Raw genomic sequence first — 15119 nt, forward strand, 5'->3', positions numbered from 1 at the left:
AGGCTTGGAGGGCTGAACCTTCAGGGACATGGGGTGCCCTATGGAACCCTAAAATTCAAACTCTCAGTTTGTCCACTCCAAGATCAACATAAGCTAAAGGAAATCTGCTCTGCTGAGATTGGAAACTGGCTATTCCAAGCCCAGTTCACCTAGTTTACCTGACACTTTCAGTTTGAGAGAAACTGGCTGAAACATAAGACTATGTGCTACTGCTCTAGGCCTTTTCCCATCAGGTGGGACAGTTAAGGGCACGTGAAAGTCACAAAGAGGTTTTTTAAAAATAATATACATATACCTCAGTCTTGAGTCTCAGATTTAATTTATTAAGCCCCTTACGTGTTTGTTAAGGTTATCCGTGGATAATGGCAATTCTTCAACCCACTTGATTGTTTCATCTTTCAGTTCTGAAGTTGAAGAGCCTAAAGAAAACCCCAAAACAAATGAACATTAAACCTAAATGCCACCTTTCCTCAAGTCTCCTCCTGCTTCCATTCCATTGAGATCTGTCACAATTCTATTCAGCTGCAGTATAGAGTCTTGTCCATTATTCACCTACAATTAATAAGTAAAATGTATCAAAGTCCCTTATAAAAACAGGTTTCCAGAGATAGCTGTTGACTTCATTTAGAACTAGGAGGTCATCTGATCTCTTCCTTTCTTACGGTGAATTCTAGTTCCCATTTTAAACATTCTCTCAATTTCCTTCCAATCTCATCAAACTTTTAAAACAAGTCAAATGGACACAGACACCTCACATTAGTACACAGCTGCCACAACTGTACACAAAGTCCCACCTTTTTATTACAGTATATGGTACTGTTGAACGTGTAAAACACTAGTGTGTGACAAAAGGGAAAAATACTGAGGCTGAAATATACAGTCATGCCATTAGCAATACAGTTCCATACTATGAACTTTCAAGATACAAAATCATTTATACATTGAAGTAACTTTACAATGGTCTGAACTTGGTCAAAACGATTTAAAATATGCCGCAAACTACTATAAGCAGGAATCATTTAATGGCTTAAGCGGAAAAAAAAATTGGAAGTCTGTGCTAAAACAACATCTATTAAACACATAACAAGAGGTAAGCAACTATACAGAAGGTAATAGATCTTTCACTTAAGTAGAAGAAACAGGGCAAGAAAGTCAGAAACTACATGGTTGTATTTGGTCACAAAGTTTGAGCAGTATGTTGAAAAATGATGCATCTTTGTAAAAGATAAACCATACTTGTTTAAGGTGGGGGCGGGAGTGGGGAGAGAAGCCCTGGTACCGGACTGAAATCTTTCCTTCAGAAATAAAAAGTTAACCATTCAGGATATTTTTAGACTCATTTGAGACTGGGAATCATTGAGTATATCAGTACAGTTGACAATACCCAACAAGTATCAATCATCACTTACCAAAATTAGGCAGGTAGTATGCTCCCAGTATGCTCAATTCAAAAGGAGAAAAATAAAAGGTTGGGGTTTCTTTTCCCCCGCTTTGGTCTGAGAAAATTACTATTGTCACTATTCAGGCCTCCTGCCAAATGTGGCCTGTTTTTCCCTCATCTTTATACAGCCTCTAATATGATATATTGAAAGGGGGCTTAACTGAGGCTCAGGAAAATAATCCATTCAAACATGCACTTCAAGGGTTTCACACCTTGACCACCTTGGGCTGTTGCACTACAGGTTAACATGATCATTTGACATCCCTTTTTAGCTTTGTATTCTAGATGGGAGTTTGGCAGAGCTAATGTTGGACAGGATTTTTATGGCAGCACAAAACAGTGCTTTCTGTTTTTTCCTTCACCAAAACAAAGAAATATGAAGGATATCAACTGCAAGTGTAAGTAAATCAAACTGCATATAACAAAGTTTCTTGCATGCCATAAGTACCTCTATTTTCTCAAATTAGCTGTTTCATTTGAGATCCTGGGCCCAAGGTTTGGTTTGCATATCTGAACCATATATGCACATATATACAGTCTGCCAAAATCCCCAGAGAAACCATTTTGCATGACTTTTGGCATTGCTTTGTTTGCAGTAGCACACAGGGAAAGCAAGGCAAAGTTAAAATAAAATTTTCTACATTTGTACAAACTGTACAAACACGATTTCTCATGAATACCACTGTATTAATGACCCAAGTATTCTCAGAGAAATAACCCAAAACTTGATAGAAAATAATTAAAAAGATTAAATTTAAAAAGTATTTTATTAATTCACTGGTTATCAATATTTTTAGGAATATTTTCCCCCACAGGAATAGACAGGGTTAACAGTCACTTTTCCACAGTTTAATTGTTTTGTCATTTTCTAGTGCAGCTGATGCAATGATGTTTTCTGTAGGATGGCAAGCTGTTGAGATCACAACATCTGAAAAACAAAGAGACATAACCGTCACATATTCAGGAGCTTCCACAGCCTTATCCTTTCATTCATAAACAGTCAAAGAGCACTACTCCAGAGTTCGAGAATGGAATTTACACTCTTTCTGGGGGTAGTCTACCCATATATGCAAGGGATGTGTGGATTCCATGAAATAAGACACAGAAGATATGAAAATCAATCAATCGTATTTATTGAGCGCTTACTGTGTGCAGAGCACTGTACTAAGCGCTTGGGAAGTACAAGTTGGCAACATATAGAGACAGTCCCTACCCAACAGTGGGCTCACAGTCTAAAAGGGGGAGACAGAGAACAAAACCAAACATACTAACAAAATAAAATAGAATAGATATGTAAGGAAAAAAGTTTAACAATATGGGTGTGTGGGTTAAAAAAAGGGCTTAAGTTTAGCATTCAATCTTGATCATTTACTTTAGGACAAAGTGGCAAGACTAGATTATACGACAGCTTACTCTGAAGGCCTATAAAGAAACTGAGTTTACCCCTGAGCCTCAAAACTGAAAAAAGGCTAGTGTACACTAAAGGTTCCTGAATTTCCAAACTGTTGTTGGAGGAATACTAAACAGATTCTGGAGAATTTTGATCTTGGTGGGAGGGGTCAACCTTGCTCAAGAAGGGCAGGGAGAGGACCTAGGGAATGTCAATAAAGACAGGGTAGGGCCAGCAAGCAGAACAAAAAACCACACATTGAATGGTATATCAGGGATCCAAAACTGAACTGGAGAGAATTTGACTGGATCATGAAAAAATTTTTACAATTCAATGCTTCCACCACTGGAAGAGGGGGAGACAGCAGTTCTCTAGGTGGCACCTCCCCTTTTCCTTACCCACCTCGCCCCCCCCTGCCATGGAGAATCCAAGTCCCAGAATCCAACGATTCAAGCATTTGAGCTCGCTGTGGACAGGGAATGTGTCTGATGTTATACTGCACTCTCCCAAGCGCTTAGTACCGTAAGAGCTGAATAAATACGATGGAATGAACTGGGAGAGCTGTGACTGCTAGAATGGAGGAGTGAGTTGCCCCAAGGGCTCTTCTCTCCGGGAGTGAAGCACGGATACTTTTTCTCGGTGTTACTATGGTAGGACTTGTTATTTCTACACTTTAGTTGTAATTTTTTTTTTTAACTGAATGTGCTTCATTTTTTTCCCCAGTGTCTACCCTTTTCCTGACTGTGAGCTGCTTACGGACTATGGACCATGTCTAAATTATCCCCCTTGCACATTTCCCCAGCATTTACTCCTAGCTGACCTCAGCTCTGGAAGGAGGAAAATAAAGAAGGGAAAACCACCAAAACAAATTCGGGGTGGGGGGTTTGCAGCAGCTAATGTCCCAAGGCTTTCTGGATCTTGACTTTATCCTTGCCGCCAGGCTGGTGCACCTTGGGGCCTTTACCTGGGGGTCAGATGTCCACAGGGCACCCCCTCCAGACTGTAAGCTCGTTGTGGGCATGGAAAGTGGCTGTTTACTGTTGTATTGTACTCTCCCAAATGCTTAATACAGTGCTCTACACACAGTAAGATGCTCAATAAATATGACTGAATGAACAAATTTTCCACATTTGAGCATGTGTCTGCTTTAAATTTAAAAAACTTTCTTTCTTTCTTTTCTTTCTGGGTGACCTGTAGAACAGGAACATCACAGCTAGGAATATATAGCTGATTATGGCCAGGGAACGTGTCCACTAATTCCGTTGCACTGTGCTCTCCCAAGTGCTTAGTACAGTGCTCTGCACATAGTAAGTGCTTAATAAATACAACTGACATGTGTGCGCACACATGCAGTAGTAGTGGACACAGGGGAAGAGATTAAGCGTCAAAATGGGCTGCAAGGATGAGAGAAAAAACAGGGGACAGCCCGACTGGCCCAGCACGACTTGGATGCCAGTTTTAAATCCCCACAAGTGGTCACCCACACTAGCTCCAGTAACTTCACAAATACTCATGGAATCACCTATTACCAGTGCATAGAACAGTGCTTGGCACATAGTAAGCGCTTAAACAAATGCCATCATTATTATTACCTACTGTTTCTCGTAAAAAAAAAAAAAAAACCCCGCAGGTTCAGTCCATTGATTTCAAGGCTCTTCGTCAGCTGGATCCTATGTATCATCTGTTTCCTTCCCCCACTCACCCCAAGGGATGCTGTTTGTCACCTTCCAAGCCCATCACCAAACCACACTTCCCTCAACTCTGACTTCTCCAAACCACTGCTCACTTTCCCCCACTCGGCTTCACCAAACCATGTCTCTCCTCTTCTTCAAAAGCCTTCTCAGAAGCCACCTTCTCTGGAGGTATTCCTCTCTTGAGTCTCCCCGCCCCCTTGAAATGTACTCTAAGCAAGTGAAGTACTTTTGGGTAGGGACTGTCTCTATATGTTGCCTACTTGTACTTCCCAAGCGCTCAGTACAGTGCTCTGCACACAGTAAGTGCTCAATAAATACGATTGGTTGATTGATTGATTGATTTTTTGCATCTGTCTGTTTGTTAGGGATTTTTTTCCACTTTTAAACACCCACCCCATCATGCCCTTTTAGCTATCATTCATCAAATTATGAAAGCCTTGAGGGCAAGAACTGCATCCTCTCAACCTCTGAATAGTCCTCAAGCTCCTACCGTGGTGATTTCCACAAAGACACTGAATCACTGATAATTCATTCAATCATATTTATTGAGCGCTTACTGTGTGCAGAGCACTGTACTAAGCGCTTGGGAAGTACAAGATAATGACCTTAGATGATATATTGTTTAAAAAAAAATTACAGAAATTAAGGACCTTTTCATCAATAATAGGGCTTCCTCTCACCTGTGTGCCCTTGTAATTTCTGTACAATCTCTTTTGTTTGAAGATTCCAAATGTAAACCAGGTTATCTTCTGAACCGGACACGATCCACTAGGTGAGGTTAGGGGAAAAAATGAAGAAAATTTTAATTTAGAGTTGCGAAATGGAGTTTGAACAACTTTAATCCTCACACAGCCTCCAATAAAGGTTTCTTAATCACCTTCTCCCAGTTGGAGAAGGAGGTCACAGACACAGTAGCTACAGAACTCTGCAAAACAGAGTGCCCAGGTGGGCGCTGGGAAGCAGCGTGGCTCAGTGGAAAGAGCCCGGGCTTTGGAGTCAGAGGTCATGGGTTCAAATCCCTACTCCACCACATGTCTGCTGTGTGACCTTGGGCAAGTCACTTAACTTCTCTGAGCCTCAGTTACCTCATCTGTAAAATGGGGATTAAGACTGTGAGCCCCAAGTGGGACAGCTTGATCACCATACAAGGTGATACAACCCCACCCCAGCGCTTAGAACAGTGCTCTGCACATAGTAAGCGCTTAATAAATGCCATTATAAAATTTTTTTAAAAAAGCTTTCTGTCAGCAGAAGCAGGGCCCTGCTTATAATGGCATTTATTAAGCGCTTACTATGTGCAGAGCACTGTTCTAAGCGCTGGGGGGGATACAGGTTAGCACTTGGGAAGTACAAGTTGGCAACATATAGAGATGGTCCCTACCCAACAGCGGGCTCACAGTCTAGAAGGGGGAGACAAACAACAAAACAAAACATATTAATAAAATAAAATAAATAGAATAGTAAATATTTTTTTACTATGTATATACTTGTACATAGTAAATATGTACAAGTAAAATAGAGTAATAAATCTGTACAAACATATATACAGGTGCTGTGGGGAGGGGAAGGAGGTAAGGCAGGGAGATGGGGAAGGGGAGGAGGGGGAAAGGAAGGAGGGGGCTCAGTCTGGGAGGAGGGTGCCACGCTGCTTCTCCAGTAAGCGCTTAAACACCGTTAAAAAAAACCCAGAATTCCCACCCACTCTCAGTCTTAAAGACCTGGGAGATACCAATGAGCGATAACAAGTATGAGGTTTTGATCACGGGAGCCCTCAAATAGGGTCATGGGAGACTCAAATTCCCCATCTTTCTGCAAAACTGTTTCAGAATCACGGTGAAGCCGCTTAAATTATTTTGGCTATTCTTCGCTAAAAAGATGCACCCCTTTCTCTAGAGCTCTGCAGATTAGAAATTCCTTCCTCTAAAGCTCTGGAGCTCAGCCTAGCCATGGCCTGGGCTCACTTCTAGAGGTGTGAGGGGTGCAAAGAAGGAATGCTGAAAATGGGGGACGTCCAATGATGCATAAAAATGGGGATGCCTATAAGCGCCTTCAAATTGTAAACCTGGCAGCTAGTCTTTAGAGGTATAGGTAAGATGCACCTCACGCGTGCAGCTGGACCTCCCAAAGTGAAGGCTTGCCCACTTCTGGTTCTGATAACACTCCAATCTGCACCTTCCCTGCCCTGCCTCTCCAAAATAAGGATAAAAGGGGAGTGTGGGTGGGAGAGAAGAGGGGAGGGCAGCCAGTGTGAAGAGGAGAGGCAGACTACACTTGCCCCCAAGGCTGTCTGATGCAGCTTTGTGTGGACCCAGACTGATCTGGGGCTCAGAATCTGGGGGCTGGGCCCGACCCCTCTAGGTCTCTACCACCCAATGCCGATGAAACAGAAAACCCACACAGAGGATGCTACGAAAGGATAAATGTAAATCAACACAGAGGAGGCGGCCCCCATATGGGGTGCAGCCCTGGGGATGCTTTGACAAGAAAATCTTGGCTACTTTTACAAAAGACCCCTAAATTTGACTGAAATATATTTCTTGCCTCCACAGACTACCATTTCTTAATTATATATAAGATCTGGGGTGGAGCTGCATTTGTATGCCTTGTGATACAGATTTGGGGATTCTTCTGAAAGTCAGACCTAATTTTAGAGACACCTGGGGAAAAAGAAACTAGAAAAATACCCACATTTTTTTTCTTCCCCCACAAATCTCCCTGCACCTCATATACTCTCTCTGTTTGCCATTTTACAATCTGGGCACCCGGGCACAAGGGGATGGTGTGAATGGCTCAGGGCAAATCAATTACCACTACTACAAAAACAACTCTAACCTCAAGTGCACATCTGGTGGCAGTGGGACATACCTTTTTCACTTTAAACCACTAGTACCTGATCTTTACTGACAATGCACAAAAAAAACAAAACCGTACACAACAGTTCTTTCACAGGAACAGTGAGAAAAGGATTCTCTCCCTGACAATCATGGATACAATCACACCATCAGTAATGTTCTGCAAATGGTAAGCACTATATCAATAGCATCGACTGATTAGTGTCCTCCTTGAAAGGAAGGCTGCTAAAGCTAGGTCACCATGTATACACGGGTCTCATTTAATTTGGTCATAAAATGGATAGTTCTGGTACTTTGGTGACAAAAAAGTCTTCTGTTCCCTAAAGTTTCTTGGTCATTCCGTTGTCCACCTGGAATTAATTTTCACTTCTTGCAGATCAAAAATCATACCGCGATGAAAAAATCCAAGACTTGTGGCCAACACCAAACTTACACACACACACACACACACACACACACACACACACCCCTCCATTTGCTTTGTAAGTCTAAAGACTAATTTCAAGTTGTTTCAGCTGCTTGGAATAACTGAATAGGGAAATTGCTATCAGGTAACACTCAAAAATATCTATATGGTATTGAGCAGTCACATATATTACACCTACCTTTCCGCCAGTAACTGAAAAGTTAGCAAATATGCAGTATTTTTCATTCTTATGACCAGTGTACGTCTTCAGGCACTGAAGGGAAAAAAAAAAAACCAAAGGGCAACATGTTTGGATTACAGAACTACTTATCAAGTACTCAAGGACAATGGTTACATAGACCAAATGTTTCCCTCTCATACTATGTAGGCATTCCTGTCCTTCAGAACAAGCCATGGTTCTTAAACATCAAAACCAATGTTTTCCTTTCCTACACGAACAAGGAAATTCCATCCTAGAAATGTTTTGTTTTTTGGTAAATGAGAAATTCAAACCATTAGCAAGTCTCAGAAACATGTGCTAATTCCACCAATTCAACCAGAAGAAACTTTTACTACTCACTGCTTTCTGAATTTTTCCTCTAACCTACTGGATTGGATCTGTTGCCATTAAAAGCATCAAAACTGAGAGAAAGGTTATCTTCTCAGAAGGAAAAGATGACAAACACATTCTCCCTTTGGTTGACTGAATTAAAGAAAAAGAATAAACATTGTGTTTACCTTCCCTTTGCTGTAGTCCCATAGTTTGAGAGTGCTAGAGATCAAAGAAAGTTAAGAATGAGTTCAACTTAGAATTTCAATTACAATGCATCTTGCTTGCTATATTCCATTCAAAACAATTACTTCCATCAATGCTAAGTATCAATCTTTACATGCCCGCCTTCAAATCCTATTGATGCGCATTTCATCATCCCTCAACTCTTGAACGGTGGGGGGCAAAGAAAAGCAGAGTAGAAGATAAATGCCTAGGGGTTTTCTTACTAGGTGACTGGTGACTTAATTGCACTCCGAATATTTGGGGGGGGAGCCATATGAGAATTCTAAACAAAGAATACGCCTGTTTATTTTTGGGGTTTTTTACTTTCAAAAGATGATCCTTGTCCTCACAAACCAAGAAACACCTTGGCTAGTTGGCACAGACAGCCGTGGCTAGGCTCTATTCCACCTCAAGTGGATTTGGGGGAAAAAAAATGTTATAACAAAAATAAAAACACCCCTTAAACTGAGAAGCAAGCTAAAGGAAGTTATTACCCACACTAGAGATCAAAACCTTAATTCCTAAATGTAGAGATTCTCACCCCAAGGGCTGTTACCAAGTAATAACTTGCAACCCTGTCAGCTTTCAGTGATACTGAGAATCTTATAAAAATGACTGACCCATTCCTACAAATGAAAGTCAAAAGAGATGCACCCTCACAAAATCGTTCTTTCTACTGGTTCAAGTTTTAATACCTAGTCAGATGGATGATGACGTCTGACAACTGAAAATTCACTATTCAAAATACTTCATATTACGGAAAGTCTGTGAGAGTTGACTTTTTTCAAAAAGAAAATAAGGGCAGGAGGGAGAAGCACTTACTTGTCCAATGTTGCAGCTAGAATATATTTACCATTTGGAGAAAATTTCACAAAAGACACAGGAGGGTTATCATCATCTGCATTAAAAATGAAAAACAAAATCATGCATAAACATTTAATTCTGGTTCGGTTGCTTTGTTTTTCAATTATATTGTAACATGGGAAGTTACTCTGCACCCAAAGTGATGAGTCCGCTTCAACTATATATTGTCACCAGCAGTAGACACGACACCACAGCCCTTATTCATAAAGTACTGTGAGGATGCTTACAATAACTCAAACATGTGACCCAGAAAACAGGTGAAATAACTTTCCACCACCTTTGGGACAGATCCAAAGAGTCAAGTAAAAGTGTTGGAATTTTTCCTACCCTAGTGTCAGCGCACTATGAATCAACTGAAATGATAAAATTGATGTTAAAGGGGGAAAAGAGATTATAAGAACTTGATCCTATAGAATCCAGCTTTTCATTCACTTTCCATCAGTTGCCTCAGACGACTGCCCCAGTTCCCCTACAAAATGTGTAAGAGTTCACAGTGAGTCTACTGGACTGGAGTTTTAGTAGTTCGAAAAAGTCTGGTTTTTCTTATTTATTTTTATTTATGGTATTTGTTAAGCGCTTACTATGTGCCAGGCACTGTACTGGGCGCCGGGGTTGATACAAACTAATCAGGTTGGACACAGTCCATGTCCCATGTGGGGCTCTCAGTCCTAATCCCCATTTTGCAGATGAGGGAACTGAGAAACAGAGATGTTAAGTGACTGGCCCAAGGTCACCCAGCAGTCAAGTGGTGGAGGCGGGATTAGAACCCCGATCCTTCTGAATTCCAGGCCTGTGCTCTTTCCTCTAGGCCACACTGCTTCTCTTATGGAGTGCTTACCGTGTACAGGGCACCGTACTAAGCACTTGGGAGAATACAATACAGAGTTGATAAATTCATTTATTCAGTCGTATTTATTGAGCACTTACTGTGTGCAGAGCACTGTACTAAGCACTTGGGAAGTACAAGTTGGCAACATACAGAGATGGTCCCTACCCAACAGTGGGCTCACAGTCTAGAAGGGGGAGACAGAGCGTTCCCTGCCCATGTTCTACATGTTCCTTTCTTCTCTCCCTAAACTGGGTGGCACGTTCCTGGAACCGAAGAACTCTCCAATGCTAACAGACGGTCTGCAGAATAGTAGAATTCTTTTTGCAAATCCCTCATGCAAATTAAGAAACCCATATGACATTACGCTTTTAAGTGTGCTGAAAAAAATATCAAACTTTAGAAGGGAAGCAGCATGGCCTAGTCAAGAACACAGGCCCGGGAGTCAGAGGATCTGGGTTCTAATCCCGGCACCCCGCTCCATCACTTGCCTGCTACGTGACCTTGGGAAACTCGCTTCTTTGTGTCTCGGTTTCCTCAGCTATAAAATGGGGATCACTACCTCTTCTCCTTCCTACTTAGATGGAGCTCCCGACCTGGGCCAGGGACTGATTCACATCTATTCCAGCGCCTGGCACACAGCAAACGCTTAAATACCACAAAATAGGAAGGGGGGAAAAAATCTAGCAACAAGGCAAACAACTTCTACAAGTTCTAGGCATCTTCCCAGACGGCTGTGATTACTCTGAGCAGTTGCTTGTCATTCTGAGACCATTTTAAATCTCTGCAGATGGCTAGGCTTCAAACAGGTTGTGCCCATCTTTTCACTCTGTGAATCCATTTCGAGACGAAAGAAGGGCTCTCCAAGGTGCTCGTGAGCCACATGCTCAAACCCAGACACAACAAAATGACAGCTCTGTTACCAGGAAACATTGCTGTGTTGGGCACATCTCTTGGCTGACCCTTCTTAAGACACTCATAAACTGCAAGGGGTGTATGAGAATTCATATATATATAAGTATATACATATATATACACATAAACACACACATATACATAGTGTCCTTGGTTACCATTCAGTCTAAAGTTACCAGAACTTGATTACTCCCTCCACCCCCGAGCAGGTAGTATATTTGCACCTCAGCTCAGATAGGTGATTCTAATAAATATGAATTCCCATGACAACCGCCCCGTTAGAGAGCGGGCACCCCACTATCGTGAGTAGACAAGCATGCAGTGTCACGGCCCTCACTTTTAAATAAAAATAAAGTCTAAATGTCTCCTTTCTACAGAACCGCTACCGGGCACCCAGGTTACAAATCTCCACAAAGTTTAAAAAACAGGCCTGAAATGTGAGAGTCACATTACATTAAGTTTCATTACATTAAAAAAAAAAAAGGAAAATAAGTTTCACTTACCAATAAGCGTTTTTAAGCATTGACCTGATGCTGTATCCCAGATTCGACTTAAATGAAAAACAGAAATTGCGCAAAATTAAAATCCATATTAAAAACTTAAGGATATAATGAAAAAATAATTCAGTGAGTTATTTCCAGTCAAATTTTAATATAAATGGGTTTGTATGGTTTTTAAGTACAGAGAAAGGAACATTTTCTTACCAGAGACCATCATAACTACTTGATACTATCAAGGACCCATCACGATTAAAATGCACCTAGAATTTTAGGGGATATGGGGAAGGGAGGGAAAAAGAAGAATAGAGATATATTCACTATGTGCAATAATGTGAAATAATTAACCATTTCAATAACTACTTGGTTTCCATTTTTACAAAGTTATCAACATAATGGAAAGCATTTTTCACGAAGATTGCCAAGTTGTCATGACACTTGCCCATACTGGATTCCACAACTCAGAGTTTTATAAATATTCCCACCCAAGAGATCTGGACCGAAACAATTTGGAATTTAGTTAGGTTGGATTTACATCCTTGACGGAGGCCTCTAAGGTCCAAATTACCCCAGGCCTTCAGAATGTGAATCATTCTTATTGAAATTCCTGTTTTGGCAGAACTGTTAGAAAGACTAATCATCTACCCTGGATAGTTTTGTATGGCAAGTGCCTGGAGGCGGCGGGATACACTAGCTAGAAGTCTTCTGGTTTTATAACCACATTAGATCAGGGGTGGCCAAACTTCATTTCATTGAGAAGCAGCGTGGCTCAGTAGGAAAGAGCACGGGCTTTGGAGTCAGAGGTCACGAGTTCAAATCCCGGCTCCACCAATTGTCAGCTGTGTGACTTTGGGCAAGTCACTTAACTTCTCTGGGCCTCAGTTCCCTCATCTGGAAAATGGGGTTAAATCTGTGAGCCCCACGAGGGACAACCTGATCACCTTGTAACCTCCCCAGCGCTTAGAACAGTGCTTTGCACATAGTAAGCGCTTAATAAATGCCATCATTATTATTATTATTCACTCATTCAATCGTATGTTTGAGGGTGTACTATGTACAAAACACTGTACTAAGCGCTTGGGAGAGTACAACAGAACAAGAAACAGACACATTCCCTGCTCACAATGAGATCACAGTCTAGAGAGGGAGAGTTCAACTTCAGGAACTTAAGGGCCACAAACCCTAAAAAAACATAAAACAGCTGAGAGCTGCAGATAAAGAAAAATCACTTTAAAAGTAATGGACAGCTTGTGGGTTTCTTTGCGGGGGGCAAGGGAGTGTGGGGGCAGTGCTGGAGGAGGATTAGCCATGAACAGGCAGTCCTGAGGAAGAGGATGGGGCAGAGGAACAACAGCAAATAACAGTGGTGAGCAAAAGATATACAGGGCTGGGGTGGGCAGGGGCACCACCCCCAGGGCCACGAGAACTGAAAAATAATAAATGGAACCTACATCCCCAATGGGCAGAGAATAAAGAGCCCAATGCGGCCTCAGTTTGGCCATCCCAGAACTGGACTGTTCAATGTATTTTTCCCAAACACCTACTACAGGGCTCTGCCCAGAGACACTCAAATGATTTTGGTGATTCTATGATTATGGGGTAACATCTACTCACATACTTCCTACAGTTGTTTTCCCCGCACCTCGGTTAACTGGATACAACGCCTACTTGTAAGGGCATGAGCATTTTTTGACAGCTTCCCACTGGAACTTTCCCAGGCAGACTCTAACGTGAGCAGATTATGCCAAACGGAAAGATCTGAGGTGTCCCGGGTCTCGCCCCACTCCGCGAATTCTCATGACACCTTTTGTGCCTGACAACCGATGGAATGTATTGAGTGTCTACTGCGTGCAGAGCACTGTACTAAATGCTTGGGAAAGGAAAATAAAATCAGTAGACAGGATCCGTCACTTCAATCAACTTACAATCTAGGGAAGAAAACACTAAGTTACAGATAAGAGAGAGGAAAGGGGAGGGAGGATAAATATTTGAGGTAATGTTTAAGACGTAAGATATGTTCAAAAGTGCAAAGGCAGGTTGTGAGTATAGGAGTTTTCACGGAAGTGGAGAGGCAGTAGAGAGGATATAAATAAGGGAGTTGGGAGTTGAGAAATTAACTGGGGACCACCTCCCGGAGATATTAGTTCAGAGGTCTGGGAAAGTGGGGAGAAATGTTGTCTGCTGAATTTGAAGTGGAAGTGACAGAAACAAAGATGAGGCACAGTGAGTAGGCTAATTTAAGAGGAATGAAGAATGTGAGCTGGGGTATAGTAGGAGGAGAGAACAAACAGGAAGGTAAAGAGCTAATGGAGCGTCAAAGCCACTGGTCCGGGGTTACTACTCCAGGCAGAGCAGAAGGAGCAAGTTACACTAGAGATTTTAAGGAGGGGGGAGGTGCGCACTTAGAATGGTGCTTTAGTACGATCTGCAGGGCAGCGGACAGAAAACTAAGTGAGCAAGGGGAGAGCCTAGAGGCGCCGAGGCCAGTGTGGAGGCTGTTGTGGTAGTAAAGCCAGTACATAACAAGCTTTCTAGGCTTTCATTTATTCATTCAATCGTATTTATTGAGCGCTTACTGTGTGCAGAGCGCTGTACTAAGCACTTGGGAAGTACAAGTCGGCAACAGATAGAGACAGTCCCTACCCAGTAACGGGCTCAGTCTAGAAGGGGGAGACAGACAAAACAAGTAGACGGGTGTCAAAATCATCAGAATAAATAGAATTATAGCTATATGCACAGTGTATTCCCCTGTCTCACTGCCACCATAAGGGAAGAGCCAGGACACTCCTTCAAGGCTCTCCATCACCTCACCCCCTCCTACTTCACCTCCCTTCTCTCCTTCTCCAGCCCAGCCCGCACCCTCCATCCACTGTTGCCACTAACCTCCTCACTGTACCTTGTTCTCGCCTGTCCCGCCGTCGATCCCCGGCCCACGTCCTCCCCCTGGCCTGGAATGCCCTCCCTCCAAACATCTGCCAAGCCAGCTCCCTTCCTCCCTTCAAAGGCCTACTGAGAGCTCACCTCCTCCAAGAGGCCTTCCCAGACTGAGCCCCCTTTTTCCTCTCCATCCCCCCAACCCTACCTCCTTCCCCTCCCCACAGCACCTGTATATGTTTGTACAGATCTATTACTCTATTTATTTTACTTGTACATATTTACTATTCTACTTATTTTGTTAATGATGTGCATTTACCTTTAATTCTATTTGTTCTGATGACTTGACACCTGTCCACATGTTTTGTTGCCTGTCTCCCCCTTCTAGACTGTGAGCCCGTTGTTGGGTAGGGACCGTCTCTATATGTTGCCAACTTGTACTTCCCAAGCACTTAGTACAGTGCTCTGCACACAGTAAGCGCTCAATAAATACAATTGAATGAATGAACATGCCACAGTTCAAGAAGGCTGCTCACAGGCATTAATAGTGGTCGTATTGAGCACCCACTGCACGGGAGACAGGTG

General features: G+C 42.3%; 1 protein-coding gene across 1 annotated transcript in view; it reads right to left on the reverse strand.

Annotated features, from left to right (window-relative positions):
• Positions 1 to 779: 779 nt before the first annotated feature.
• Positions 780 to 15119, reverse strand: part of WDR5 (WD repeat domain 5) — a 34450-nt gene continuing 20110 nt past the window's right edge. The window contains exons 8-14 of the mRNA XM_038745268.1: positions 11868 to 11923; positions 11667 to 11713; positions 9381 to 9456; positions 8522 to 8555; positions 7983 to 8057; positions 5206 to 5293; positions 780 to 2369 (exon numbers count right to left, since the gene is read on the reverse strand). Of these exons, the coding sequence (XP_038601196.1) occupies positions 2269 to 2369; positions 5206 to 5293; positions 7983 to 8057; positions 8522 to 8555; positions 9381 to 9456; positions 11667 to 11713; positions 11868 to 11923 (477 nt within the window). The 3' untranslated portion in view covers positions 780 to 2268. The remainder of the gene's footprint in view (positions 2370 to 5205; positions 5294 to 7982; positions 8058 to 8521; positions 8556 to 9380; positions 9457 to 11666; positions 11714 to 11867; positions 11924 to 15119) is intronic.

Source organism: Tachyglossus aculeatus, chromosome 4 (genome assembly GCF_015852505.1).
Source record: "Tachyglossus aculeatus isolate mTacAcu1 chromosome 4, mTacAcu1.pri, whole genome shotgun sequence".
In the NCBI taxonomy this organism is placed as follows: Eukaryota; Metazoa; Chordata; class Mammalia; order Monotremata; family Tachyglossidae; genus Tachyglossus; species Tachyglossus aculeatus.